Source organism: Muntiacus reevesi, chromosome 2, assembly GCF_963930625.1.
Source record: "Muntiacus reevesi chromosome 2, mMunRee1.1, whole genome shotgun sequence".
NCBI classification, from domain to species: domain Eukaryota; kingdom Metazoa; phylum Chordata; class Mammalia; order Artiodactyla; family Cervidae; genus Muntiacus; species Muntiacus reevesi.
Window position 1 is genome coordinate 76,381,890 of NC_089250.1, and position 27,448 is coordinate 76,409,337.

Genomic DNA, 27,448 nt, shown 5'->3' on the forward strand with positions numbered 1-27,448 from the left:
CCACACCCTGTTAAAGGACTTAGCCACAGCATGAAGTGGACCCAGCAACCCTGCCAAGTGGGCGTGGCCCTTCTTGTCCCGGGTGAACCAGCCCAGATGCCCAGCGGAAGCCACTGGGTTAAGGTCCCACGGCTGGCAGAGGGAAGATGGGGTTAGAACTCAAGACTGACTTCCTTCCTGAACGTGCTTGGAGAGGTCCAGAGCTCTTCCTGCGAGCAAAGACTGCACGTGTGTCTTGGGAAGAGGTCACCCAGCCAGGGGTCCTACGTGTCCCTCCGGGGTTCCGTCTTCCCAGGCATGTTTGGACCTGGGGTGTAGATCATCTTGGGGTTTCCCTGGTGCCTCAGACACTAAAGGATCTGCCTGCAGTGCAGGAGACCTGGGTTTGATCCCTGGGTCAGGAAGATCCCCTGGAGAAGGGAATGGCAACCCACTCCAGTATTCCTGCCTGGAGAATCCCATGGACAGAGGAGTCTGCTGGGCTGCAGACACGACTCATCTAGACTGTGCTCCATGGCGGATCTGTGCCCCCTCCCATCTCTCGCGCTTTCCTCTGGGTTCAAAGGAACCACCAACCTCTCCCCTCCCAGCTCAGTGGCCTCTCAGCTCCTTCTTTCTCCCTTAGTGCATTAAGGACATTTTTTTTAAACCATGCTTTTCTTTTTGGGGGGTGGGAGGGGGAGCTTCCTGTGTGTTTCCAATCCCCCTTCCACTGTGGTCCCCTTCCCCTGTCAAGCCTCCTCCAGTCAGGCACAGAAATAGTCCCAGCTGTGAGACGAAGGCTCCAGAGTTTAAAATTGCAGCTCTGTACTATTTATACTCCAGCCGGAAAGAGGTTTTTTTGCACTGCCGTTTATTTGGTTGTGGTAGTGACGGCCTAGGCTGCAGGCAGCAGCTCCTGCACTGTATAAACATTTCTCTGGGGACAAGTGGGCGCTGAGGGCAGCCTTCAGGTGAAGGGGCAATGCCAGGCCTGCCCAGAAATGCCTGAGAACACCTCCCTGGAGCAGAACAGCTCGGCCTCGTAAGCCAGAGAAAGTGCTTCATGTTCCAGCTGAACTTCCTTCCGAGATGCCTGGTTATTAGGGGGAAAAAAGACAAAAGAGCAGGTATTTTATTCGTCATGAAAATAGTATATGCTTGAGGGGGAAAAGGGTTCAAACTACTCCTTTATGCAAGTGATTAAAGCAGACTCTTCATGTTCTGTTTTGCTTGGCCCACGAAGCATTAAAGTGGAAAAATAATTTTTTAAAAAATATGTGCCACTATTTTAAAATTGGGACATTTCCTATAAAGTTAAAATTTCTGGCTTCTCTTGAAAATGAAAGATTCTGGCAACCCTGGCCTAATGTTGTCTGATTTCTCTGAGTGGCTGGCTGCTCTCGAACTAGGCTAGTGCTTCTCGAGTCACTCCAAGTCCCAGAGGCCTGCTTCATTCATTTGCCTTACTGCACGGTCTTGGTAACTTCTGAGTTTTGGACCCTTCACATGACATAAAACATTCAAAGCTCCCATGTCAGACTGTGTTCTCCAGTTTCTACTCCCCAGGGCTAAATAAGCACGATTAATAGAGTCTCCAGATAAACTACAGGATCCCCTGTCAAATATGAATTTCAGGTAAACAACAAATACTTTTTTAGTGTAAGTATTGTTGTTTAGTCTCTAAGTTATGTCTGACTCTTTGTGACCCCATGGACTGTAGCCCACCAGGGTCCTCTGTCCATGGGATTTTCCAGGCAAGAATGCTGGAGAGGGTTGCCATTTCCTATTCCAAGGGATCTTCCCGACCCAGGGATCAAACCTGCATCTCTGGTGTCTCCTGCATTGGGTAACCCCCTAACTATTTGCAGTTTGGTACATGTCATTCAGGTGGCTCTAGTGGTAAAGAACCCGCCTGCAATGCAGGTGACATAATGAGATTCGGTTGGATACCTGGGTCAGGAAGATCCCCTGGAGAAGGAAATGGCCACTCACTCCAGTATTCTTGCCTGGAGTATCCCATGGACAGAGGAGCCTGGCGGGCTACAGTCCATGGGGTCGCAAAGAGTCAGACATGACTGAATTGACTTAGCATGCACGCACATGTCACTCCAGTTGAAATGAGATGAGGTGAAATCCCATTGTTGAAACATGCACATTTCTCCGTGTTCATACAAGGACAGTTTTATATTCTGCCTCTTGCAGTTAGTTCACTGTTTCTCTCCAGGGGGTTTCTCAGGAGGCATTTTTTGGTGTTGATAAGAGCAGGCTTTGAGGCTGGGAATCAAACCTACCTGAGAATGTGGGCCCCGACGCTTGTTAGCTGTGACCTTGAGCAGGTTCCCTTACTTCTTGGAGCCTCAGTTGCCTTACCTGGACCATGGATGGTGCTAAGGGGCACTTTGTTATCTCCAGTGAGTATTTATTTATCTCCTTTCTTTTGAGAACTGCATAGAGCGGATGGTCCACAGTGGCTTTAACCAGAGTGGTTAGACAGAAGGGTCCACAGGCGTCAAGACTGCCACTAGCACTTCCAGGTTTCAAATGAGGCTTGAGAGGTTTTGAAAAGGGAAAGTAGGTCTAGAGGGAACTGGGCAGATAATCCTAAGATTTAGTTTGCTTTAAAAAAAAAGAAAAGAAAATGAAGGGCGTTTGTCTCCCTGGAAACCACTTGCTAATCTCCAGGATATTGTCTCTTTTCAGGCAAAGGAGGTGGAGGAGACCATCGAGGGGTTGCTCCTCAGGCTGGAAGAGTTTTGCAGCCTGGCTGACATGGTGAGTGGCTGGCTGACATGGTGAGGGCCTGCCTGGGAGGCGTGGGTCGAGGCCCAGGCCAGGCCTCAGCGCCCTCCTGGGCCTCCCTGGGGAGCCATCTTGGTGGTGGCTTAGCGAGCAGGGGGCGTGGGCAGCGGCCGGCCTGGGGAAGCCACCCTCTCTCTCTCCCTCTCTCTCTCTCCACACAAGGCTCCCTGAGGCGGCCATCTTGTTAACGCCCTTCCCCCCGAGACGCTTTCGCTCCAAGGAGGAGGCGGGAGTGGGCCACCAGGTGGCGCTCTCGGCCCCGGCGCCGACCGGCGGGGATGCTAAGACTATATTTAACTTTCCTCGCCCGGCGCCGTTCCCCAGGCAAACGTGGAGACAGCCGGGAAATGGCTGAAGGCCTGGGAGGCCCGGGGGAGCCTCCCGGCCGGGCCCTGCGCCTGGCGGGGTCGGGCATGGCGTGCCTTCCTGGACCCTTTGCTGGCCCCGCCGTTGCCTCCTCCCCTGTTGTGTGGGGACGGCTCCTCCTGGCTGGAGGGAAGATGGTGACCTCGGCCAGGAAGACGAGGGCTCCAGGATTGCTGCCAGATAGATGTGGGGCCCTCAGGAGCACTGACGGAATCTTCTGGAAGTTCCCGAGCTTATTAAAGGCGCACCAGCAGCCAGGGCTCGTGGTTTCTGCCTGGAGGTCCAAAGGGTTGAGCTCCACGTTGGGAACGGGCCTGCCTCGCCCCGGAGCCCCGGCTGGGTGCGGCCGCATGGGACGGCCCCGGGCGTCTGGAGGTGCGGTGGGGAGAGCCCAGGGAGCCACGCGTGCTGAGCATCTACTCTGCGCCAGGCCCCGTCAGGAGCCTGCTTCCCGGTCCTCCGTCTCACCTCAGAGCAGCCCGCCATGATGGGAGCAGCGCTATCCCCGGACGTTCCGCGGGTATCTGAGCGCCTCGCTGCGCCGGCCCCTGGGGACGCTGCAGTGAACCAGGCGGCAGGCGTTCCCACAAGGGCCTGTGTGTGCTTTTCTCTCCAGAGCCGAGTTTTTAGTTCAGATGTGGGTCCAGGTGGGAACCAGGTAACGAGACGGACTTTGAACAGCCTGAATAGTCCTTTCTTCATCCGAACATCGAGCGCCTTCTCCGACTGGTCCCTTGAAGAGCCTGAGAACGCAAAGAGAGACCAATCTGTCTCCCTTCCCCCGCCCCCTGCCCCTCTCATCCCCTAGGTTACCGGGGAAACCGATCTGTGCATCAGCGCTGGCCTGGAGGTGTGTACCAGGTGCAGAGTGGAGGCTTTGTGAAGGGAAAGAGCTTCTAGAAGGAACCAGGCACATAATCCCAAGATTCCGTTTGCTTTAAAAAATATATATATATGAGGAGCAGAGGTGTTAAATTCTGCCTGGAAAATTGGGGAGGCTTTGCAGAACAGGTGTTGATTAATTTGGGGTTTGAAAGAGGAACGAGAAGAATTCAGTTGCTGGGAGTGGGGGGTGGGGGTGGCAGGCGTCCAGGCAGAGGGACTGGTCTGGGGGGGGGGGGGCGGTGTGCTGGGCGCAGCGGGACCGATGTGGGCCCCCACAGCAGGGTTATTGTGAAGGTGGTAGGGACAGGCGATCCTGGGACATCTTGGATCTCAAATCCCAGCCCATCTTCCTCCTGTGATGAGAGACCCACTCTCCACCCTTTATGAGAGCTCTGGACAGAAGCCCACTTGGATAGACAGAAAGGGGTCCAGATAAGGCTAGTTTTACTAGCCTTAAAAACGTCAAGACTTCCCAAAGCCTGCGTTTATCTTGCCAGGAGGCCCAAGGTTGCATGCAGCATGGAGAAGGTCCTTTCTGAACTCAAAGTCTAGAGATGCATTGATGCAAAGGTTTTAAATCCAGAGGTCACAGGATGACCTGCGGGCCCAATCCTGCCTGCAGACATGTTGGATGCTTCTGGGAAAAAAGAAAGGAGGGCTAAGCAGCTGACATTTATAGAATGTCATGCAAAAAAAAAAAAAAATCTGGATTTCCGGCTTCTCTTGGAAAAGCAACGATCTGTCTTCCACTCGCATCCCCCACCCCTTGGGTGCTTTCTCTCACCCGGCCAGCATCAGCCGGAGCCCCTGTGGAGAGCACACGTGCTCTACGGCTTGTCACCATCCCCGTGGGAGCCCCCAACTCCCCTGCCACCCGCCAGCGGCATCCATCCTGCGTGTGTGTCTCTTGTGGTAGCGAAAATTTCTCTGTGCTTCGGGCCCTACTGAAAGCAGGCACATATCAAACAGAACAAGAGAGTCCTGTGTTTTAAGAAATGGAAAAGAGTGCACTTCTTTGAAAGTAAATGCTTATATGCAGATGAGCATGTCTATGTCATAATAGAACGCACCTAGTATGATGCTTTTGTGGCCCTTTGAGACGTTTTTTATTTTGCAGTCCCTACGATGAGGCTCTGCGCTGATGCCATTTAGATTATAGAAATCCTCTCAGCCCCACCAGCTGATGGTTAGCTTATCCGGTGTGTCTGTGCTGGGGTGTCGTGGACTCCACGGTACAGAGAGAGATCTGTCCAGCTAGTGGCCCTGGCTTGGGACCTCCTTTTTTCTTCTGATCCAAGCTAGAGACAAGTGGGGACCTGTGGGAGGCAGGTGATGTCACAGCACAGAGCGCCATCCCCTGCTTTGGCCTTTGTGAACACCAATCAGGTTAGAGGTCCCAGAGAGGCTGGGCTCCCCGGTGCCAGTCGAGAGAGAAATACTTCATTTCTGATGAAATCAGGCTACTGGAAATGAGAGTCCAGCTTCCAGTCTGTTGTATTAAGTCCTCTGCCAGCCTGTCTGAGATCACTCTTGAGTAAGCAGCATCCACACTGTGTGCTCAGGACCTGTTCTGACCTTGGGTGTAATGCCCCTTGCCATCACCCCGGGCTCGGACGCTTCCCAGTGTGAGGCCGTGGTCACGGTCACTCACCTCTCTGTGCCCTGATTTTCTCCTCTGTAAAATGGAGATGGTGGTTGGTTCCGAGTATCTATGGCAGCATCAAACTGCCCCAAAACTTCGTGATGTGAAACAACCACGAGTTTATCACTTGGGCCAAGACAGGGCACAGAGGGTACGGTTGGTCTGAGCCAAGTGGCACCTGCTGGGGTGAGGACGTCCAGGGTGGCTCCTTCGCTCACTTGTCTGGTGTCTCAGCTGGGAGGGCTGGGTGGCCGGGGACTCGTTGGCCACATGGGCTTTCTTGTGCCATGGCAGTCTGGCCTCCCAGAGCCAGCATTCCAACAAACACAACGTAGACGTGTCTGAAGCCTTGGGTATGGCAATTGACACAGAGTCACTTCTGTCATATCTTATTAGCCAATGGAGCCACATAGCCTACCCAGATCCAAAGGGAAAGGACATAGACCCTTCTTCTTCATGGAAGGAATGTGTGGCCATCTTTCATCCACTGCACATGGTACCCATCTCCAAAGAGTCATTCTGAGGAATAGACAAGGCAGGGGTGTGCCCTTTACATCCACTAGAATGACCAGAATGCAAGACAATAGCACGTGTGGATGAGGGTGTGGGGACGCTGAAACTCCCCTTCATTGGCTGGTGGAAATACGCAAAGGGACAGTCACATGGAACACATAGCCGTTTCTTGTAAAGTCAGACATATACTTACGCTGCATCCCAGCAGTTCTAATCCTAGATAATAACCCACGAAAAATGAAAACAAGAGTTCAGAGACTTGCTGATAAATGTAGCAACGCTAGTATCTGTCAGCAGTTGTCGTTTAGTCATTGGAGTCTTTTGTGACCCATAGACTGTAGCCCATGGATACTCTGTCCGTGGAATTTTCCAGGCAAGAATACAGGAGCAGGTTGCCATTTCCTGCTCCAGGGGATCTTCCTGACCCGGGGATGGAACCCACGTGTCTTGCATTGGCAGGCAGATTCTTTACCAGTGATCCACCAGGGAAGCCCCGGTCAGCAGTAGAAACCAGTAAATAGGGAATTCCCTGGCAGTCCAAAGGTTAGGACTCCGTGCTCTCACTGCCAAGGGCTCGGGTTTAATCTCTGACTGGAGAACTAGGGTCCGACAAGCCTTGTGGCATCACTGAAAAATAAAATAAAAAGAATTGAGTAAATAAGCTGTTGTTTATTCATATGCTGGGATGCACAGCCACGGAAGAGAATGACCAGCCATATACAACAACACGGGTGATTCTCACTGACATGCTGTTGAGAGAAAGAAGCCGGACACAGGAGTACTTCCTGTGTGGAGCTCCATAATCTGAAGTTTAAAAACAGGCAAAACCAGTCCCTGTGATGGAAGTCAGATAGAGGTTAGCTTTGGCTGGGCGGTCATGACTTCGAGGAGGCTAGAGGGAGTCGTGTAAAGCAAGGGGTGTTCCAAGGGTTGGTCTGCTTCCACAGATGTAAGTTCATCAAGCTGTTGGCTAAAGCCTGGGCTCTTTACTGTATATCATTTACACTCAATTAATAATAATTGCTTAGCACAGTGCCTACTATGTCTTAAGTGACCCGTGAATAGTAGCTACTGAGGTCATCAGCGTCGTCAGTTTCAAAGCACCAGAGGGTCATGCCACCCATGAGTTTATCCCCAGAAACCAGATTTGTGAGGCTGCTCAGCTCAGTGCCCTTGGGGGCTTGGGCAGCTTGTCTGGGCCCTCCGAAACCCCAGTGGCCTTGGACCCACCTTCTGGCAGAGAGCGGACTCGCCCCTGTCTCACGTAAGCGGAGAAAACTTCCTGTTGGCCTCGGCCCAGCAGTTGCATTTGGCATTGGCGTGTGTTCTTAGGTCAAGTGCATTTGGCTCTCCTTTCTGGGCCCTGCGTCGTCCAGGACAGCCGCGTTTGCTCTGTGATAACCCCCTGCATCCGCTGCCCAGACTTCTGGGCTCCGGAGACCAGCTCTGGGGAGTGGAGATGACAAGCTCCCAGGTCCATAATCCTGGCTGGAGGTTTGTCCGAGCAGAGGCTCGGACAGCACTGATTCTTCCCTGCCATCTTTGTTCTTCTGAGCAGTTGGCACAAGTGTGAACTCACATGTCTGTGATGTGATGAGGTGAAGTCGGTTGGATGTAAAAAAAGCAATGTCTTCCTTTCCTTACACTCCCCTAGAAGATGAAACGCTGTAGGGTGTGGCATGGACGCTATGTTGGGGAGACTTTAGGGAGCGGTGGAGGCTGTGGTTAACCCAAGGAGGCCGTTGTCACCCGGCTCCAGCTGATTGCTGCCACGTGGAACATGGGCTCAGTGTGGCTGGGGCCTTCTGGCTTTTCACAAGAAGCTAGAAATCTGAGTTTCTAAGGGGAACATCCTGAACTTTAGATCTTGGCACCTAGATTGGTTATACTTCTGGGGCTTTAAGCGTGACACAGGCCAGCTCTGCATGGGCCTGCTGGAACACATCTGCAGACCTCTGGTATTAGCAGGTGGCCTCAGACCCAAAGAATCCACCATCTCCCACTTTGCAGCTGTGTGACCTTGCCCAGATGATGTGGCTTTTCTCGGTTTCATCACCTATGCAGTGAGGTTGAAGAGCGAACAGTTCCTGCTGTTCATCATTCACGTGATGACTGCTCCTGGGTGTTGGTGTCCCGCCCTCCCTGGTTTTTGCCATTTGGTTCCCAGCTTACTGGGAGCCCAGGGGAAGGCTTGGGGTTGTTTCAGACGCCCTCCATTTTCCCCTCAAGGACCTGCAGGCTGCCTTCCGGGCAGGAGTGGACAGCTGCCCTCACCCTCAGCCAGTGGAGAGGCCTCTGCAGACAGGGGCCTTCCTGCTCGGCCCACAGACCCTTGACCTTCCAGTTCCTGCAGATCCGGAGGAAGGCGGGGAGTGGTCCCTGAATCTCCTCTCTACCACGTTCCCTTCACCCCATGGGTTGCTAGGTCCAGTCCCTGCTGATGCTCACGTGTTTCCCCTTTTAGAAATCAGCAGGAAAAAAAGATCTGCCTTTGATCCTGGTGCTCCCGATTGACACGAGTTTCCTGTTCTTCATTGTATCTTAGAAATTTCTCCTGAGGTTAGCCTTGTTTGCTGACAAAAGTCCATCTAGTCAATGCTATGGCTTTTCTAGTAGTCATGTATGGATGTGAGAGTTGGACTGTGAAGAAAGCTGAGTGCTGAAGAATTGATGCTTTTGGACTGTGGTGTTGGAGAAGACTCTTCAGAGCCCCTTGGACGGCAAGGAGATCCAACCAGTCCATCCTAAAGGAAATCAGTCCTGAGTATTCATTGGAAGGACTGATGCTGAGCTGAAGGTCCAATACTTTGGCCACCTGATGCAAAGAGCTGACTCATTGGAAAAGACTCTGATGCTGGGAAAGCTTGAGGGCAGGAGAAGGGGATGACAGAGGATGAGATGGTTGGGTGGCATCACCGACTCAATGGATATGAGTTTGAGTAAGCTCCAGGAGTTGGTGATGGACAGGGAAGCCTGACGTGCTGCAGTCCATGGAGTTGCAAAGAGTTGGACACGACTGAGCAACTGAACTGAACTGAACTAGCCTTGTTGAGGGATAGGCTTCTCTCTAGACATTCAGCCTGGGGGAACAAGGGAGGATATTGAGCACTTTTCTCTATTCCAGCTGACAAATGCAGGTGCCTGTGGGAGCTCCAGCATAGGCTTGGAACTTGGCTGAAAACAGGTTGCCAGCTGACCCCACACAAGCTAGACCAGACTTGGAAGGGCCTGGGAATATGAATTAGGCTTCCTCCAGGGGATCTGGATGCTCCTTAGCACCTGAAAGTCATATGTATACTGCCTCTCTGCGTGATGAAGATGTGATAACATGGAAATTGTATCTCTCTCTCTCTCTCTCTCTCTATCACACACACACACATACACACACACACACTCTCTCTCTCTCTCTCTTAAGGATTAGACTTGTCCTCTTGGCTCTGAAGGAAAATGGAGGCTTAAGTGTCCAATCTCAGTGATCAAGAGGAAGATACAACTTCCCAAACTTCACAGTCACTTTTGGGGTCCTTCCAAGCAGAAGAAACTTAAGTGAGATGCGTGATGTGCAGGAAATACTTCACACAGTGGCTACATATAGGAAGCACCGTGAGAGTGAGATTTGTGGTTATCATTATTAGTGTTAATGATTACCATTAACTCTTCTCATTAGGGCTTCCCCAGCGGCTCAGACGGTAAAGAATCTGCCTGTAATGTAGGAGGCCTGAGTTTGATTCCTGGGTCAGGAAGATTCCCCGGAAAGCGAATGACAACCCACTCCAGTATTGGTTTCAGTGGAACAAAAACTCGACTTTGCTCAAATTTAATTTAGGGGAAAGATTTTGATTCTTTCCATTTGGTCCAGTTCAGTGGTTAATAAAATAAAGATACTTAGTTTGAAGCTGGTGCTGTTTTAGATGTTTGCAGGGGACAATTAACTCCTTTTCCAGGGGATCTTCCCAACCCAGGGATCGAACCTGCGTCTCCTGCATTGCAGGCAGATTCTTTACTATCTGAGCCACCAGGGAAGCCCAGTTAATTTGTAGCTCAGTAAGTCATACCTGGTTGGGTCTGGGTCCCCAGGGGCAGTGACATCGGTCCCCACCTGGGGCTCCGGGTTATTCCCGGGCCTGCCCCTGGGCAGGGTGACACTTGGTGTCTCGGCCGCTGGCGAGGCCTCTGCAGAGCCTGGCCGCCCCCAGAGCAGGCGGAAGCGGGGGCCGGAGCAGAGGGGCTCATGAGCCGTCCTGTTTACTGCAGATCAGGAGCGACACCTCACAGATCCTGGAAGAAAACATCCCCCTCCTTAAGGCCAAGGTGGTGGAAATGCGTGGCATCTACGCCAAGGTGGACCAGCTGGAGGTGAGTCCAGGGTAATTAACTTTGTGAGCCTGTGGACTTGTTCTGACTCTTCTGGCCTCTCTCCCAAGACGCTGATCTGGCGTTGATAGTGTTAGGCCCTAGACCCAGTGGAGGGGGTGGGCAGCAAAAAGGGGCCTATATGGTATTTTTTAAATATAACAAATATGAATTTATATAAGGAATCTCATTTTAAAGTTGGGGTGCTTTCTATAAAAACCTGAATTTCAAGCTGCTTTTTGTCATTTATTTATTTTTGGCCATGCCGCAAAGCTTGTGAGAGCTTAGTTCCCTGACCAGGGATTGAACCTGAGCCACGGTTGTGCAAGTGCGGAATCCTAACCGCTGGACCGCAAGAGACATCCCTAAGTGGCTTTTGGAAATTTAGCATTTCTCAGAACTCTGGGCCCGTATTTCTTTAAATAGTTTGATCTGTTTACATTTTAAGGTGTAAATACTTAAAGTGTACATATCGTAAGTGTACAATTCAGTGAATTTTAACATGTATCAACCCCTATGGGGGCTTCCCCGGTGGCTCAGCAGTAAAGAATCTGCCTGCAATGCAAGAGTCACAGGAGATGCAGGTTCGATCCCTGGGTTGCGAAGATCCCCTGGCAGAGGGCATGGCAACCCACTCCAGTATTCTTGCTTGGAGAATCCTATGGACAGAGGAGCCTGGCGGGCTACAGTCCATGGGGTTGCAAAGAGTCAGACACGCCTGAAGCGACTGAGCGCACACACGCGTGAACACCCACGTGAAGATGGCCCAGGTTGAGAAACTGAGCCTTTCCACCCCTGGGGCTGTTTCCCGGGAGAATTGGCGCTCAGACAGGGCGCGGACTCTGTTTCTCTGCAGTCCCCACCCCGCCCTGTTGCCTCCCGCTGACTTAGTTCACTGGCCTTTTGTCTGTGTGGGCGCCGGGCTGAGGTGCAGGGTATCTCATTTGCTCCTGGCTGCACTGCGAGTCCACACCGTCCCCTTCCCATCTCCCGGAGGAGGAGCACGAGTTCCTCGAGGTCAGCCCCTTCCCAGGGATCACACAGCTGATTCCATGAAGCGGGGGCTTCAGTTCACATCCATGAGAGCCCAGGCTTTTCCTCAAACTGGGGCCCTTGGGCCAGGCTCCTGGCCCCTTGCGCAGTGAAAGACCGGGAGGCTGGGAGAAGCTTCAGGGTAGCAGCGGTGGCCTGGACTGGACGTGAGCCCCCCTAGTCTGCCCAGGAAGGGAGCCAGCGGTGGGCCCTGGAGTTCGCAGAGAATTAGCATTCTTGTCAGCAGAGGAGGCAGGAATATAATTAAAACTTTGCCCTTGGAATAGCTGATTCATTTGAATTTTATTCCACACGTTTGAAGGAGGACAGAAAAATGCAAAGATGTGCAGCCCTGCTTCTTGCCTCGCTTGGGCCGCCTCACCGCTCGAGCCGCGTTGTTTCCTTGGCACTCAGTCTCCTAACGCTTATTGAGAGCCCATTTGATGCCGCTGCGGGCCCTCACAGCGAGAAGGACGAGTTCAAGGCTGTCGCTCCCGCCAGGAGAAACAGCAACCGAGTGTGACCATTGTGTTTCCCGGGGCTGCTGTGACAAGTTATCACAAACAGAGCGGCTTAAAACGGTGTGAACTAAGCATCTTACGGCTCCAGAGGTCAGCAGTCTGAACCGTGGCAGCAGGAGTCAGCAGGGCCGGCTCCCTCTGGGGGAGAATTCCCGTCCTGGCCTTTGCCAGCTTGCATCTCCCAGCTCGTGCTGCCTTCCTCCCATCTTCAGAGCCACAGCGCAGCATCTTCCAGGCTCTGTCCTCCTCTGTCTCCTGCTTCCGTCTTATAAGGACCCCCGTGATTACTAGGACAGTCTCCCCACTTCAGCATCTTTTTCACACCTGCTGAGTCCCTTTGGCCATGGAAGGTGATATGTTCACAGGCCCTGGGAGTGAGGCTGGGGACCTTTGGGTGGGGTCATTACTCTGCTGCCCACATTCACCAAGGGCGACTTCAGAGGCGTGTGCTCTGGAGGGCAGTAGGGAACGGGCAGCAGACGCTACAGGCCCTGGAGCGTGAGTGGAAGGAGCTGTGCTGGGTAGGAGGGGCAGGTGGGCGGCACAGCCAGGGTAGAGTGGTGGGAGGCTCCGGGCTCTGGGCAGCAAGGAGATGATGGACCAGAAGGATCTGAAATGGCCAGGTTACAGGGGCGAGGGGGGTGATGACCAGAGTGGGGCTGGAGATGCCAGCAGGGTCCAGGACTGCCCTGGGCAGCCAGGGATGAGAAGGCCAGCCCCAAGCCACTCCTCCTTGTCCTCCGGGAACAGTTGAAGCTGAGACGCACTCTCCCCTCCCATGAGGTGTGAATCTTCAGGCCGCCGCAGTCGCCACTCTGACCTAGAGTCTGGCACCATCGAGACCCAGTAGTATTTGCCTCCTGTCAGCCCCCTGGGCTGCTGTTTTCTGTAGAGCAGAGAGAGATTTCTTTGCAGCTGGGCCCTAGTTAAAAAGAAGAAAAACTGTGTTGGTCCAAGAGGGTCATGGATTTCAAGGCAAATGGGAGACTCGGTATTTCCTGCTGAGCTACGTGTGACATAAGGCGTAGGACCTGATCAGAACCCAGCGTTGTCCTGAGGCAGATGGATTCCTCAGATCTGCCCCTTGGAGACTGTTTTTTGTTTGGGGTTGTTTTTATTTTTTTGACTGCACCATGCGGAATCTTAGTGGCCTGACCAGGGATCAGAGCTGTGCCCACTGCATTGGAGCACAGTCTTATCCAGCGGGTCACCGGCGACATCCTGGGTCTGCACCACGGGTCACTCACTCCCCTCTCGCGGTCAGCTTCCTCCTCTAGGTGGGGTGTGAGGCCGGCCCCTGGCATCCTGCAGGTGCTGGGGAGGACAGGCTGTCACTGCGGGGGTGCCCGCAGGCCGAGAGCCGGGATCCAGCGCCTGCTCATCACTCTGCCCAGCCAGCTGGAAGCTCCAGGGAGCCCAGGAGCACTCTTCTCCCATATCACTGTGATCCGCTGGGGGCCGGGAGGCTTGAGAACCTTGGGGGTGACCTCTCAGGCCAGAAAGAACTAAGTTACTGAGCAAGTGCTGTGAGCCAGGGCCTCTAAGTGCTTTAGATGAAAGAACTTGCTTACCCCTCACAGCAGAGCAGGTCCTGGTATTGGTCCTGTTTTACAGAGCGGTGAGGCACAGAGAGGTGAAGGGATTAATCCAGGGTCACACAGCCGGGGAGTGGTGGAGCTGGGATTACAGAAGTCCGTGCTGGGTGTCCCTCCTCAGTGCTGGGCGCTGGCACCGTCTGGACCCGGGCCTGCCCTGAATGCGGGGGCCTTTGTCACAAGGATGCAGGCGCATCAGAACTCACACCTGTATTTTAAGACCACGTCTCACTCCTCCCCTCCTCCTTCCCTTCCTTCCTTCCTTCCCTCGCTTCTGATAATAAAAGTGGTTCGTTTTCACTGTAGAGACAATTATGTGGAAGTCACCTCTGCTCCCAAGGGCGGTCACAGCCCCCAGCCGTCCCCGTCTGTGCCCTCTCCTCCCCTCTCCGCGTGGATGCCCGTCAGGGTCGTCCCGCTGCCCCCGTCAGCTTTCCTGGCCAGGTTCAGCCCTCCCTGGCCGTGGCCTGGCCGGCCTGCCCTCCCTGGCAGGCGTTTTGGAGGCGGATCAGACCTCGTGAGCGCACATTCCTCCGCGTCCCTCACACTCCCCACCACAGCGGTATTAACCCAGGGAGCGTAAAATTGGAATCGGCTGCAGGGAGGGCCTGCAGGACTTCCTTCTGTGCTTTAGAGCCAGATGTGCCAGCCGGTGAGGCCAGGGGAAGCGGCCCGGCCCGGGGCTCCTCGTGTCCCCCTCCACCCAGCACACACACACAGAGACACACACACACAAACACACACACACACACACACACACACTTGATGTGCCTTATTCAGAGCTTTGGTTCATCCAATGTTTTTTTGCTGAGGATGCGGTCATTCATTTATTCACTGACTCTTGGATGTGTGCCTTCATTCCTGGGTGTGCATTCGTGCATAGATGCATTTATATGTGCATGCATTATTCATGCGTGTGCACCTTCATTCACGTGTGCATTCATGTATGTGTACGTTCATGCATGTGTGCATTCGTTCATGTGTGTGTGCATTATTCATGTGTGTGTGCCTTCATTCATGTGTGCATGCCTTCATCCATGCACACGTGTTCTCCTGTGTGCACTCATCCTCTCACGCGTGCATGCATTCCTGCCTCCGCCATCCAGCCGAGCAGGCCCTGGTCGTGGCCTTGTGAACAGCACTGACTCAGCACCTGCTCCTCCAGAGCTCACATTCTGGAAGGAGATGGACCCTGAACCGGCAGACAGGAAGCTGAGAGGGCGAGGAGAGCAAAGAAGACGGGGCCTGGGCAGAAGAAGACGGGTGGGGCCGCGTTAGCCTAGGCGGTCGGGGAAGGCCCCTCTGGAGGGCCCAGCGGACTCAGGGCCTGGGAGAAAAGCAGGGTTCACCCATGGAGAAGAGAGGTGCCCGGGCAGAGAGAGAGCTGCTGCAAAGGCCCCGAGGAGGGTGAGGCTGGGGTTTTCGAGGAAACAGAGAGAGGCCTGGGTGGGACACAGGGAGGGGGCAGAGCGGGTGCTGGGCCTTGCTGGGTCGGCGGGCCTGGGGCCTTGCATCTGCAGAAGTGGGGCTCCCCCGTGGGGCCTGACGCTGATGCAGGCCTCTTCCTGATGCAGGAAAACCTTCTGCATTTTCCTTCGGGAAAGGAGAGGCCCACAGAGGGGAGGCTTGTCTGAGATGGACCTGGAGTCGCCACCTTTGGCGGCCTTCCCGGCTGTACGAGCAGTGCACGCACACATGACACATGCGAACACACGCGCATGTACACACAACACACACATGCACGCAAACGCAGGTACAGATGCCGACGCACGTGCACCCCGCACACAGACACCGCAGAAGTCGCAAACAAGTGGGCCTGCACAGCCTTTTATAAACGTTCCGGATTTATTGCTGACATTGTTAAAAACTAGACATTTTTCATGAAATCTGAATGTCCTGTTTTTTCTTTTTAAATGATGTTATCTGGCATTAATTGAGCTCTTAATATGCCCTGGGCACTAAACTGCTGAGCAGGGTTGATATCGTTATGATTCCTGCTTCACAGATAGTAAAATTGGGGGGTAATAGAAATGAAGTAACCTGGTACAAGGCATATGACCAGTGAGTGGTAGACCCCTGGGTTCTAGTCCAGCGGGTCTGACCCCAGCCTTCTCTTTTCTCTTCTCAATATTGAAGGTTTGCAGTAGAGCCCCAAGCTGAGTGACCCCCCGGAGCCAGGGACCTGGTATTCCAGCTCACCCAGCCTGTTGTCAGTCTGTTTCACTCACTTGTCACTGCCTGCCCCTTGGCGGTTTCTGAGTGTGAGACTCCCCAATACCCATCAAATATTAAACCGAGCAATTTCGGGGAATTCCCTGGTGGCCCAGGGGTTACGACTCCAGGCTTCCACTGCTGGGGGCACAGGTTTGATCTCTGTTCGGGGAACCAAGAGCCTGCAAGCTGCGCGGCATGACCAAAAAAACAAAAAGAGAGCGATTTCTAAAAACTTTAGTTTTCATGAAGAAGGTCGTGCAGCCCGAGTCCCCTCTCTGCTGCTGCCTAGCTGTGTGACTTTGGGCAGGTGGTCCGACCTCTCTGACCGTTGGCTTCTCCCCTCAGTGAGAGTCTAAACAGAGGGTCCCTACGGGAGAAGGAGAAAGGATAGGAGTGGAGGCTCGGCAGGCCGGGGCCCCAAGAGGAGGCGACACTGTTAGGGTCAGGGCTTCTGAAGGTGCTCCCAGCCAGGCACCAGCGAGCCTGAGGTCTCCCAGAGCCTGGCGCCGGTGCGGCTGGCGAGAGGGAGGCTGGAGGCAGTGGCTGCTGGCGGCCGACGGAGGCAGCCGTGGCATCTGTCTCTCCGCTCCCCCGACAGGCCTTTGTCAAGATGGTCAGACGGCACGTCTCCTTCCTGGAGGCCCACGTGCTCCGGGCCGAGCGGGACCACGGGGCCCTCTCTCAGACCCTGCGGAAGTGGCTGGGCTCCTCCGGGCTCCCCGCGCTCGGGAACGTGAGTATCCCCCTCCCCGCCCCCTCCCTGACCCCGGGGCCGGGAGGGGGCACCGGAAACGGGAGTTCAAAGGGCACGGCTGGCGTCTGCAGACAGGAAGCGGCGTCTGGCTGGCGGCTGGGGCGTCGCAGACCCTCTCTTGGGTGCCCCGTGCGCCCTGAGCGGTGGTGCCGTGGCTGCCCGCCCCCTCATCCACAGTTTGCTCAGTGCCTGCTGTTTGCCTAGCACGGGTCTGTCTGGCGTTCCCGCGCTGGTGAGACAGCTCCTGTCCCTTCCCTCCGCATCTGAAGCTCAGGCCCATTTCCAGAATTCAGGTGGGGTTCCGCGTCCCAGGGCACGAGTCAACCTCCAGCTGGCCAGTGGGAGGGGCAGCGAGCCCACAGCTGGCCAGGGCCTCTCCCTCCCGCACTGCTACTTCCTTGGAATCTTCCCTATGCAAAAGGAAGGGTCCTTGTGCCCCTTATGCTGGTGGAAAAACTGCTCTGTGCTGCTTACCTGCTTGCCTCCAGGTGAGGGACGGCCCCAAAGCCAGTAGCACCTGGATCGTGGCATCAGAGTTCATGGTCTCAGAATTCTTATTGATCCGTTAGAGCCCAAGTTAATGTCACCTCCTCTGAGAAGCCCTCTGCAATTGCGCTCTCTCTAGACAAATGCGTTCTCTTGCGCCTTCCAATGACAGTGAAGTCAGGAGCGGCCTCCGTGGTCCTCCTCTCCCTCAAGTTATGGTGACTATTGCAGGGTGACCAGGAGCCCCCAGTCACGCGGTGCTCTGCCCACTGATGGCTCAGAAGCACCACCGAGGGGGAAGGACAGAGGTCCTGGCTGCCTGCTGTCTGCAGCAGGTAACCTCACGGTCGGGCCTGCCAGGCCCTTGGTCTCCGCACCTTACAGTCTTTTTCTGTAACCCGCACGGCTGTCCCTTTGTGGTTGGCACCAGTGCCTGCCTTTAGTGGCAAGGCTTGGAGGGGAGAGTCAGGCATCTGAGGTCAGTGCTGGGGTTGGAACTCAGGCCTGCGGGGCTGTGGAATGGGGTCCCCCGCCCACTCCTGCTGCGGGATCCCATCAGGGTGTGGCCAGGCACGCTGGGACCTGCACCCTCTCATCTCTACCAGACTCGGGGGGCCCCCCAGCCCTACCTGTGGTGACTTGTTCCAGGAAACGCGTCCCAGCCAGAGCTGGTGAGTCATTCAGCAACCCCGGTGTGTTGATCTTGGCCCTGGGAGGGCTTTGTGTGGTCCAGGGGATGCAGGCGAGTGTGCGCACACGCGCGTGCAAACCTGAGGGTTTCCAGGGCTGCACATGCACCCGGGGTGCCAGCTGCAGGGGGTCTTCTAGATAAAGAGTCGTCACAGCTTGCCCTGGGCCCAGACCCGCTGGCATCTCACAGCCCATCCAGTGAGGGAGGCTAGTCATCAGATGAGGAAACTGAGGCACCAAAGGGTCAAACCGCTTGCCCGCCCGAACGTGGTGGAGCTGCAATTTGAACCTGCGGAACCGGCGCTCTGCAGTGCCTGGTCCTGCTGGATCTCTCGGGGCCTGGTTCCGACCGCTGCAGCTGCAGTCTGGGTTGGGGTCCTTGAAGAGCCCCCACGTGGCTCCCCATTTCTTCTGTCTGGAAGAACCCACCCAGCCAGGGTTCCACACTGTGTCCAGTCAGTTCCCCTCCATCCCTGCTGAGGTGGACACCTCACTGACCACTGCCCTCGCCCTCGGAGGCCACATGGGCCCGGGTTCTGCCTTCCTGCCGCCACTCACCCTCCTTGCCCCATGCAGTGAGGGGCTGGTTCAGGGCAGGGGCTCTTGGCTGAGGGTCCTGCCCCTACTCCTTTGGAAGCCCACCCCCTCAAAGGAAACGGGCAGCTCATCGCTGGAGTTAGGGGGCATCAGCGAGGGGCCTCCCTCCGGGGGCCCAGGCAGGAGGCCCTCTGCCCTCACCCCCTGGAGCTGGGCAAGGGCCTTTTGGGGGAGGCTTGCCCCCCTCCCTGCTCAGCCATCTGCTGGAGCAGGAGATCCTGGGGAGGGCCAGGGTGGGGAGAGGCCGGGCCTGCGGTTCTATTAACTCTGCCAGCGCCACCGGCCCTCCTGGCCTCCTTTGTCCGTCTTTTCTCTCCCTCACTCTGCAGCTAAAGTGGGGAGGCCAGGGAGGGCACGGGGCGCCGGGCCATGGTCTCCCAACACAGCGGTGGTGGGGCCAGAAAGCCCCCTGCCCCCACTGCCCCTCTGCCCATGTGCCTCGCTGCTGGCCGAGGCCGGGCCCAGCCCGGGGATGCCAGCTGAGTGTCCCTCCTCGCCACGCGCTCCCCCCGAAGGCTGGGCCTGTGGTCTCCGACTTGAACTGCCGGAGACGTGCGTGGTCAGTGCCCAGACCGGGGTGAGGGCTGGCCTGGTGCCCTGGGCCCTCTGTGCCCAGACATAAGAATGTACATATTTCAGTTTTCATGCTAACGCACACATGAATATTTTCATGGTACAAAGGTTCGTGTTTCCATGCTGAGTGGCATGAAAGTTTCCTGTTACGCTTTTATGTTGATTCTTCCAATGCTGCAAACCTTTAACTCAGGATCGCACCTCTCTTTGGCCATGGCATTTTTTAGCTGTGTGACCGTGGGTGAGTCTGTTAGCCTCTGTAGGCCTCAGATTGCTTACCTGTTGGTTACCATGGGCTTGATCATGAAATAGTCTGCCTGCTAGAGAACTGGTTTCGATTTGATGTGCGATGAAGAGGGCCTCCTCCACTAAAGCAGTGGGAAGATTAAGAAGAAAGTGAGTCCAGAACTCTCAGACGGAGAGTTCCGAGCACCGGTGGGTCTGCCGTCAGCTGCACCTTTAAATAATGGCTCAGGACAGGCTGCCTGAGCCCTTCGTGGTGGTGGGGACAGAGAGCAAGCCCAGCAGTGCCAGCTGCTGTTCTCAGCCCCAATACACCACAAGGGAGGCGCTGTTTTTAATCCCGGCCAGGGAACTGAGGCACAGAGAGGTGTAGTCACTTAGCCAGGGCCACACAGCTGAGCATCAGGATAGGAATCTACATTCTTAACTCTGTCCCTCATTATCTTGGGAGAGAGCCGTGACCTCTTACTTCAGGAAGCACATGTCCAGTAGGAGAATAGAGGCAGTGACCAAATCTCAGAAAATTCAGTAGCTGGACATTTCTAAAGAGGGCCTGGCTTGCTCTGAGGGATGACCTCTAAGGAAGGGCCACGTAAGCTGAGACCCGGACGGTGAGTGAGAGCAGGCTGAAGTCAAAAGCAGGGCTGTTCCCACTAGTGGGGGTGGCGGGCCCGGAGGCTCGGGTGGGACGGGCTTGGGTCCTGAGGAACAGCAGTGAGTCCCGTGTGGGGAGCCGGGGAGGGTGTAGGAGACGAGGTGGGGGGCAGCCTGGACCAAAGCAGGGGTCTCGGGCCACACCGGGGGCCCGAGCGCTAGTCCAAGGGCAGCAGGGAGCCTTGGGAGGGCTCGTAGCCAAGGAGTGACTTGGTAGATGTGCTCTGCTTTAGGGAGTTTCCAGGGCTCATTCTCTACCCTGAGCTCAGGCTGGCATTTGGGGTCAGTGCTGTCTTGTCTAGACTTGACCACGGGAGCCGAGCCGGGCACAGGCGTGCCCTCCAAGCTTCAGAGTTCAGCTGTTAGGGCTGGTTTCCTTGGCCTGGAAACCCCGCATGCTGTGCCTGGAGCTCCCTGAGACCCTTGCCTTGCTGGGTCTCAGGGCCTTTGTCCGATTGGGAGAGAAAACGGGGGCTCTCAGGGGGCACCCCGGTCTCCCAGCGTGTGTCTGGTCCCAGAGACCCTGCCTGAGGAGGCGGCCCCCCTGCCTGCTCGCACAGGGCCCCTCACATCTGGAGATCATTTCAGGCACATGTGGGAGTGAAAGTGAGATGGGGCTGGAGGCATGTGGTCTTGGAGGGGCGTGAAGAGCACGCCAGGGGTCGCCGCGCCCCGGGGTCCAGGTCCCGGTGATGGCCGAGTGCCCACCACGGTGTCCTGACCACGCCAGGCCCTCTGCTCGGCGCCCGCACCCAGAGGCACAGAACAGCCTCGCTAATTTGTTGTCAGCCACTGTTTGTTTTCCGCCAAACCAAAACATCTTGTTCACGAGGTGTCATTTTGATTAATTTCCCGATGGATAACAGTCTAGTGTTTTCCAAGGAAGGCTGTCTGGCTAAGCGCAAAACCACTTGGGGCCAAGTCCTGACACTGCACAGAGCAGGCTGCCGGGGTGGGCTGTGGCCTGGGCTCGACTTGGGGCTGCCCGACCCACCTGTTCGCCCCGCACCTGCCCACGGGGCGATCTGGTAACACAAATGGGTATGTTCTGCCAGGTGTGATACAGTAGGGAGTGGTGCAGACTGTGGCAAATTGCAGAGCCCGTGCCTTAATGATAGAGGTAGCTAATTTCAGAAGCAGCCTTTGCAGAAACGGGATCAAGGAGGGCCAGATTTTCCTATTTGGGGGAGCACGCTGGGCATGTGGAGTTTTATATGAATTTTCTAATGTCTAAAAGTCTGCAACTAATTTTTCTCACTGTTAAACATTTGAGGGGGGAAAATGTGTTGTGCTGTGGGTCACACCCAGCACACTCCCCAGCTCTGAATTTGGGGCTGATGGCCGGTATCCCAGAGCCAACCCTCCACCCCCACCCCCCCCACTGCCCTTCAGAGGCATTTGGGACCAGGGAGAGGGGAAAGCCCATGGCATCTTCCTCCACTCTGCGCCAGCCCCAGCAGGGGCCTTCAGCTTTCTGCAGAAGCGTGATGAGTAACCAGCAGGTTTATTGGGCGTCTACTCCGGTTCCAACTGTGGTTGTATTGAGTACTTTCGGACTTCCCTGGTGGCTCAGGTGGTAAAGAATCTGCCTGCAGTGTGGGAGACCTGGGTTGGATCCCTGGGTTTGGGAAGATCCCCTGGAGCAGGCCATGGCACCCCACTCCAGTATTCTCACCTGGAGAACCCCATGGACAGAGGAGCCTGGCGGGCTGCAGTCCATGGGGCTGCAGAGTCAGACACAGCCGAGCGGCTGAACACAGCACTGCACATTGAGTGCTTTCATGAAGGGCTTCCTGTGTCTTGTCTCGATGTCCCGTAACAGCCCCAGAGGTCAAGGGACCTGAGGCTCAGAGAGGGCCGTTCACTTGCCCAGGGCCACACAGCGCAGGCAGCAGAGACAGATCTGACCCAACTTTGACCTTGTTCAGGTCTCTCCCTTCTCTCTCTGATCCTCCCAAGTGCAGGAACCACAGCCTGGATGGCGGGGGTTGCAAACTGGAGACCCTGGGGCCGGGGCTGCCCCACCAGCACGTGTTCTTTGGCCAGCTTGGTATATGTACGTGTTTAATTTGAATTAGCTGCCAGCATCTAAAAAAGGAAGTTTTACATAAGAATGTAGACCTCTGGCTTCTCTTGAGAAAGCAGAAGGGGGATTTCCTTGGTGGTCTGGTGGCTAAGATTCTGCCCAATGGAGGGGCGTCCAGGTTTGATTGCTCGTCAGGGAACTGGATCCCACATGCCATGACTGAGACCTGGTGCAGCCAAATAAAAATATAAAAAAGACAAAGCAGAGGTCTGGGCCCGCGAGCAGCATCCCTGCTGAGCTGCCGTCTGGCCCACGTCACCCTTTGTCATTACCTGCCTGTGGGCACTTGAGTTTCCTAGTGGGTTGAGCGCCTAGTAGGTGTTTAATAAACGTTAATCAGTGGATGCTCTGAAGGCGTCCATGGCCCTTGGAGGCCCCCTTCTCCCCGGGTCCCTCTGGGGGTGGTCGCCAGGCAGTGGAGAGCTGGGCCAGACAGGGCCCAGGTCTGCAGGTCTGCCAGTCTGCCCAGCGGCCCGGGGCGCCTCCTGGGCTTCCCTGGAGGTGGTGGAGGCTGTGGGCGGAGCTGCCCTGCCAGGCCCGCCTGCAGGCGTCCTCGGTGCCAGGCTTGGCGCTGCCCCGCCCCCCGCCGTCCCCCCACCCCGCCCCCAGCTCGCCCAGCCCCACCTGGTCCTGGGGAGGCCGGGGGGCCCCCTGCCCCGCCCTCGCGCTGTGCCCAGTCCCCCAGGGGTGACTCCCGGAAGGAGGCCCGGCCCGGCTGGGCCTTTATCTCGGGGCCGCACAAAGGTAGAGGAGATCCCCTAACGCCTTCTCCCGGCCTTGGAGCGGCCTCTCCTCCTCTGCCCCGTCGTCCCTTGCGGGGGAAAAGTGCAGCCCGAGCAGATGGCAGATATTAACGCAGCAGTGGAGGCGAGGGGGCTGGGTTATTCCCCCAGCAGGCTCGCTGTCCCCGAGCTCCTCAGCACTCACACGTTAACGGATCTTGTTTGAGTCCAGAGAGTTGATGACACGGGTGCCAGGGAAGGACAGAGGGCTACTGGCCGGCTGCTTTGGCAATCAGATCTTTTTTTCCAGTGTTACATTTTTGTTTAGGTTTTGAGCGGGAAGGAAGCTCCTTTCCACAGAGAGGAGTGTTTATTTGGGGCAGGGGGCACTGTTGAGGCCCATGTGGGGACACGCCAACTTCTCCACGGCTGGCAGGGCACCGCGCCCTGTCTCCTAACAGCACCGTCCTCAGGGCTGCCCCCGTGAACATCCTGGAGCCCGGTGCTGCCTCGTGGCCCATCCCTGGGCCTGGCGGACACTGTCTCTGCTCTTTGCTCATGCGGGTCCCCTGCCTGGAGGCCCCTGCCTGCTCCCGGCTTGGCGCTGTTTATTCGTCATTCAAGGCTAAATTGAGCGTCACCACCTCCGGGAAGCAATCTGGATTGCCCCGGGCAGCGTTCCTCTGGGCGCCCCAGTCCCCTGTGGGCACAGCACCCTGGGGAGTCATCTCTGTTTTCACCTGTTGTTCCCCAAGACAGAGTTTCTCAAGGGTAAGGACTGTCTTCTCTTGGACTTAACAACAGTAGCTATGACGACGTTGGTTCCAGCAGGGAGCATTCCTTGGGCTCTCCTTTGGGTCGACCCAAGCTAGCGCTTCACCGTCCCTGGCTCGGCTCATCTTCATGTTCATCCACCCGTTCCGTGTGTTCAGATGCTCAGTCATGTCTGACTCTGTGAGTCCGTGGACTGTAGCCTGCCAGGCTCCTCTGTCCATGGGCTTGCCCAGGCAAGAATACTGGAGTGGGTGGGTTGCCATTCCCTCCTCCTGGGTCTTCCTGACCCAGGGGTGGAGCTGGGTCTCCAACCCACCGCCCGAGTCTCTCCTTGCGTCTGACACAAGCCCGCACCATGCCCCCTCGCCCCAGCCCCTCCCCGGCCTTGGCGTCTGTCCAGCGTCCCTAGGGCTCTCACTGGGACCCTCCCCCCTCAGAGGGAAAGAGAGGCTGTGGGCCCGAGTGGGCTCTCGGTGGGGACTGGAGAGGCAGGCCGGCTGTGCGTCCAGTCTGCGCCTGCTGCCTGGGCAGCACCAAGGACACCTCCTGCCCGTCTCAGAGTCTGGGGGTCCTGGCTGGCCGTAAGCGGGGCCACAGTTGGTGGGGGCGGGGGAGGTCCTACAGAGATGTGGTTAGCGTGCTGGAGAGTCTGGTGGGGGCGCTGTTAGTGATACCCGAGGTGAGCTGGGCGCTGACGGATGCAGAAGTGATAACACTGGTCCCTGCCCCAGCTCACGCTCACCCTGGAGAGTAAACTCAGAGGCGGGCGTTACAGCAGATAATGGTGGGTAGGGTGCGTGGCAGAAACCGGGGGAAGAGGGGTCAGGAAAGGGCCGTGGGAGGGGATGGTGCCCGATTCGTGGCATCAACTTGGCGCTGGGTGTCACGGTGGTCCTGAGCGAGGCAGGCCCCGGCAGAGCACCAGCAGCTCCCATCCATGACTGCAGGTTGCAGGTGACGTGATGGATGGAGGGGGTTCCTCCTGGTGTAGGAACCCGTGTGATGCCTGTAGCTGGGGCTGAGGCATTTGCAGAAGGTGTGATCCCTTTAATACCCAAGGAGCCTGGGAAGTTCTTGAACTTGGCTCCATTCACGGTCAGCTTTCTGCCAGGAAAAGAAACCACGTCTCATTAAGCAGTAAATTCACCTTGGTGCCTGTTCCGGCTGATACCATCACACCTTGTCACGTTGTAATGTCAAGGCCAAAGTTCCTGTTACTTGGAGAGTCCTACTAAGTAACCTGGGACACCTGGTCAAAGAGTGAGGCGTCCTGGCTTTTCAATGAAGTGAGGAGTCGGAGCAGGGAGGTGGCCAGTGCAAGGATGGCCCTAACTGAGCCCCACGTGGGAGGCGGCCCCTGGTGACCTGGGCTGGGGACCTCAGCACTGTGGCCCCAGCTCTGCCCTGTCCCCTCCTGTGTCTGGCGGCTCCTGGCTGGCTGGACCTGGCTCCAGAGGCCCCGGGCACCCCTCCCAGGAGTGTGTATGAGGAGGAGTGGTGGGCAGGCAGACACAGATGGCAGCAGTCGTTGCTGGGGGAGCTCGGGAGGCCGTGGGCCGGGGGGCTGGCCTCAGGGCTGGTGCCCAGTGTGTCCCCAGAGAGCTGTCCCTGTCTGGCCAGCAGGCATTCTTGAGCATCTCCACTGAGCCTGGTCACCAGGGTGATGATAAGCCACGCCTGTTAGGGGCTGAGAAGTGTGCTGGATGATTTTTGAGGGTCGTTGGGAATTAAAAATCAAAGCAGTACCAGAAACTGGCTTCCCTAGTTGTGATTTAGTTTAAATACTCATGCTTTGAAACTGGATGCATTTAACACTGAAAAAAAACTCAGTGTTGTAAAACTGTACACTTGAGCTGCTCCCAAGCTAATGACATCATTTAAGAGAACTGAGGGGCCTGACATCTGTAGCAAGATGGATGGGCCTGGAAACGGTCATTCTGAGTGAAGTAAGTGAGACACGGAGAGACGCATCATTACATCACTTCGAAGTGGAATCTAAAAAATAAGGGAGGTACAAATGAACGTATTTGTCAAACAGAAGTAGAGTCGTGGATGTAGAAATCAAATCTGTGTTACCAGGGGAGAGGGTGAGGAGGGATAAATTGGGAGACTGGGACTGACATGTCCACCCTGCTGCAGATAAAATCGGTAACTAATAAGCACCTGCTTTGTAGGAACTTATTACTGTGTACGGAACTCAATACTGTGTAACTCAATACTGTGTAACGACCTATATGGGAAAAGGATGAAACGACAAAAGTGGACACAGGTAGATGTGTGACTGATTCACTTTGCAGTACCGCAGAAACGACCACAGCATTGAAAATCAAGTATAGTCCTATTTGAAAAGAAAAAAAGAAATCCAGAGGGCAGTAATAATGAAATTCTCCAGCATTCATTGAGGAGTTACTGTGTTCTAAGCACTGTGGGGGTATTTGGGTAAAACACCCTACGAGGTAGAAATGATCATTAGCCCTGTTGGCAGATGAGAAAGATGAGGCACAGAGAGGTTAGGCAACTTGGCCAAGGTCACACAGCTCGACAGAGGGACTGCTGCCATCTGAGGAACTTGGAAATGGGGCATCGCTTACTGTGCCAGGGGGAGGGGTCTTGCCCTCAGCACTGGCGGCTCCAAGTAGGGCTTTCGAGGGGATGTTGAGAGCATCAAAAAGTCTACCGACAGTACGTGCTGGAGAGGGTGTGGAGGAAAGGGAACCGTCTCACACTGATGGTGGGAATGCAGACTGGTGCCACCACTATGGAGAACAGTGCGGAGAGTCCTTAAACAGCTAGGAATAAAGCTGCCACATGACCCGGCAGTCCCCCTCCTGGGCATGTGCCCTGAGGAAACCATAATTGAGACAGACACATGTACGCCAGTGCTCACTGCAGCACTGTTTTCAACAGCTTGGACGTGGAAGCCACCTAGGTGTCCATCGATGGATGCAAAGTGAGGAAGTTGTGGTACATGTACTCAATGGAATATTACTCAGCTACAAAAAGGGACACGTTTGAGTCAGTTCTAAGAGATGGGTGAACCTGGAGCCTATTACACAGAGTGAAGTAAGAAAAAGACAAAATATCGTACATTAATACATGTGTATGGAATCTAGAAAGATAGTACTGACGCTCCTATGTGTGAGGCATCAAACAAGACCCAGACACAAAGAACAGACTTTTGGACACAGTGGGAGAAGGAGAGGGTGGGATGATCTTAGAGAATGCCATTGGAACCTGTGCGTTCCCAGAGGTGAAATAGGCCGTGGGAGTTTGCTGTGTGATGCCGGAAGCCAAAGCTGTGCTCTGTGCCAACCTGGAGTGATGGGGTGGGGAGTGAGGTGGGAGGGGGCTAAGAAGGGAAGAGACATGTGTACCTGTGGCCTGTTTGTGATGATGGCGAAAACCATCACAATATTGTAAATAATTATCCTTCCGTTACCAAAAAAAAGTGCCAGTCGGAGGTCCTCTGTGACCCCTGCCGTCACCCCCACCCCCGTCCCCACAGGCAGCTTGAGCTGCTTCAGAGGCAACGGGCAGGTGGTGGGAACCCTTTATGGCTTGTCCCCGGGCCCCCCAAGAGGTCCCAGAAAGGGAGCTCAGCCTCCAGCCCACCCCAGTTTGTTGTTCTCGAGAGCGTGTGGGCTGGACACCGTGGCCTGGCCTGCAGGGTATTGTCCTGGCTGCTGTCCCTTCGCACCTCGGGCTTTGCTCCGGGAGACCTAGAGAGCGCGTGCCTGGAGGCCAGCCCGCCATCCCCCTGTGCTGGGCGCTTCCTCCCCTTAAGTCTCCCCTTGTGTCCCCCGGAAGGCCCTGCTGCTCCAGGAGCCATCAGTGGGCAACCCCAGCCCTTTACCCCTTCTTCCGTAGCCCCTGGGCCGGGCTTGACTCCTTTGATGCCAGATCTCCGCCCAACACCTCCCTTTTCATTCATTCCTTCAAGAAGTACTTATCATCCACCACCTACCTG

The 27,448-nt window shown here is 55.6% G+C and overlaps 1 protein-coding gene across 5 annotated transcripts in view; it reads left to right on the plus strand.

Moving 5' to 3' along the window:
* Positions 1-27,448, plus strand: part of BCAS4 (breast carcinoma amplified sequence 4) — a 56,267-nt gene that overhangs the window by 13,864 nt on the left and 14,955 nt on the right. For 3 of the 5 annotated variants that reach the window (XM_065922176.1, XM_065922177.1, XM_065922175.1), the window contains exons 2-4: positions 2,683-2,754; positions 10,442-10,543; positions 16,501-16,635. In XM_065922176.1, coding sequence (XP_065778248.1) covers positions 2,683-2,754; positions 10,442-10,543; positions 16,501-16,635 — 309 coding nt within the window. The remainder of the gene's footprint in view (positions 1-2,682; positions 2,755-10,441; positions 10,544-16,500; positions 16,636-27,448) is intronic. The other 2 variants (XM_065922179.1, XM_065922178.1) reach the window with 1 other exon arrangement.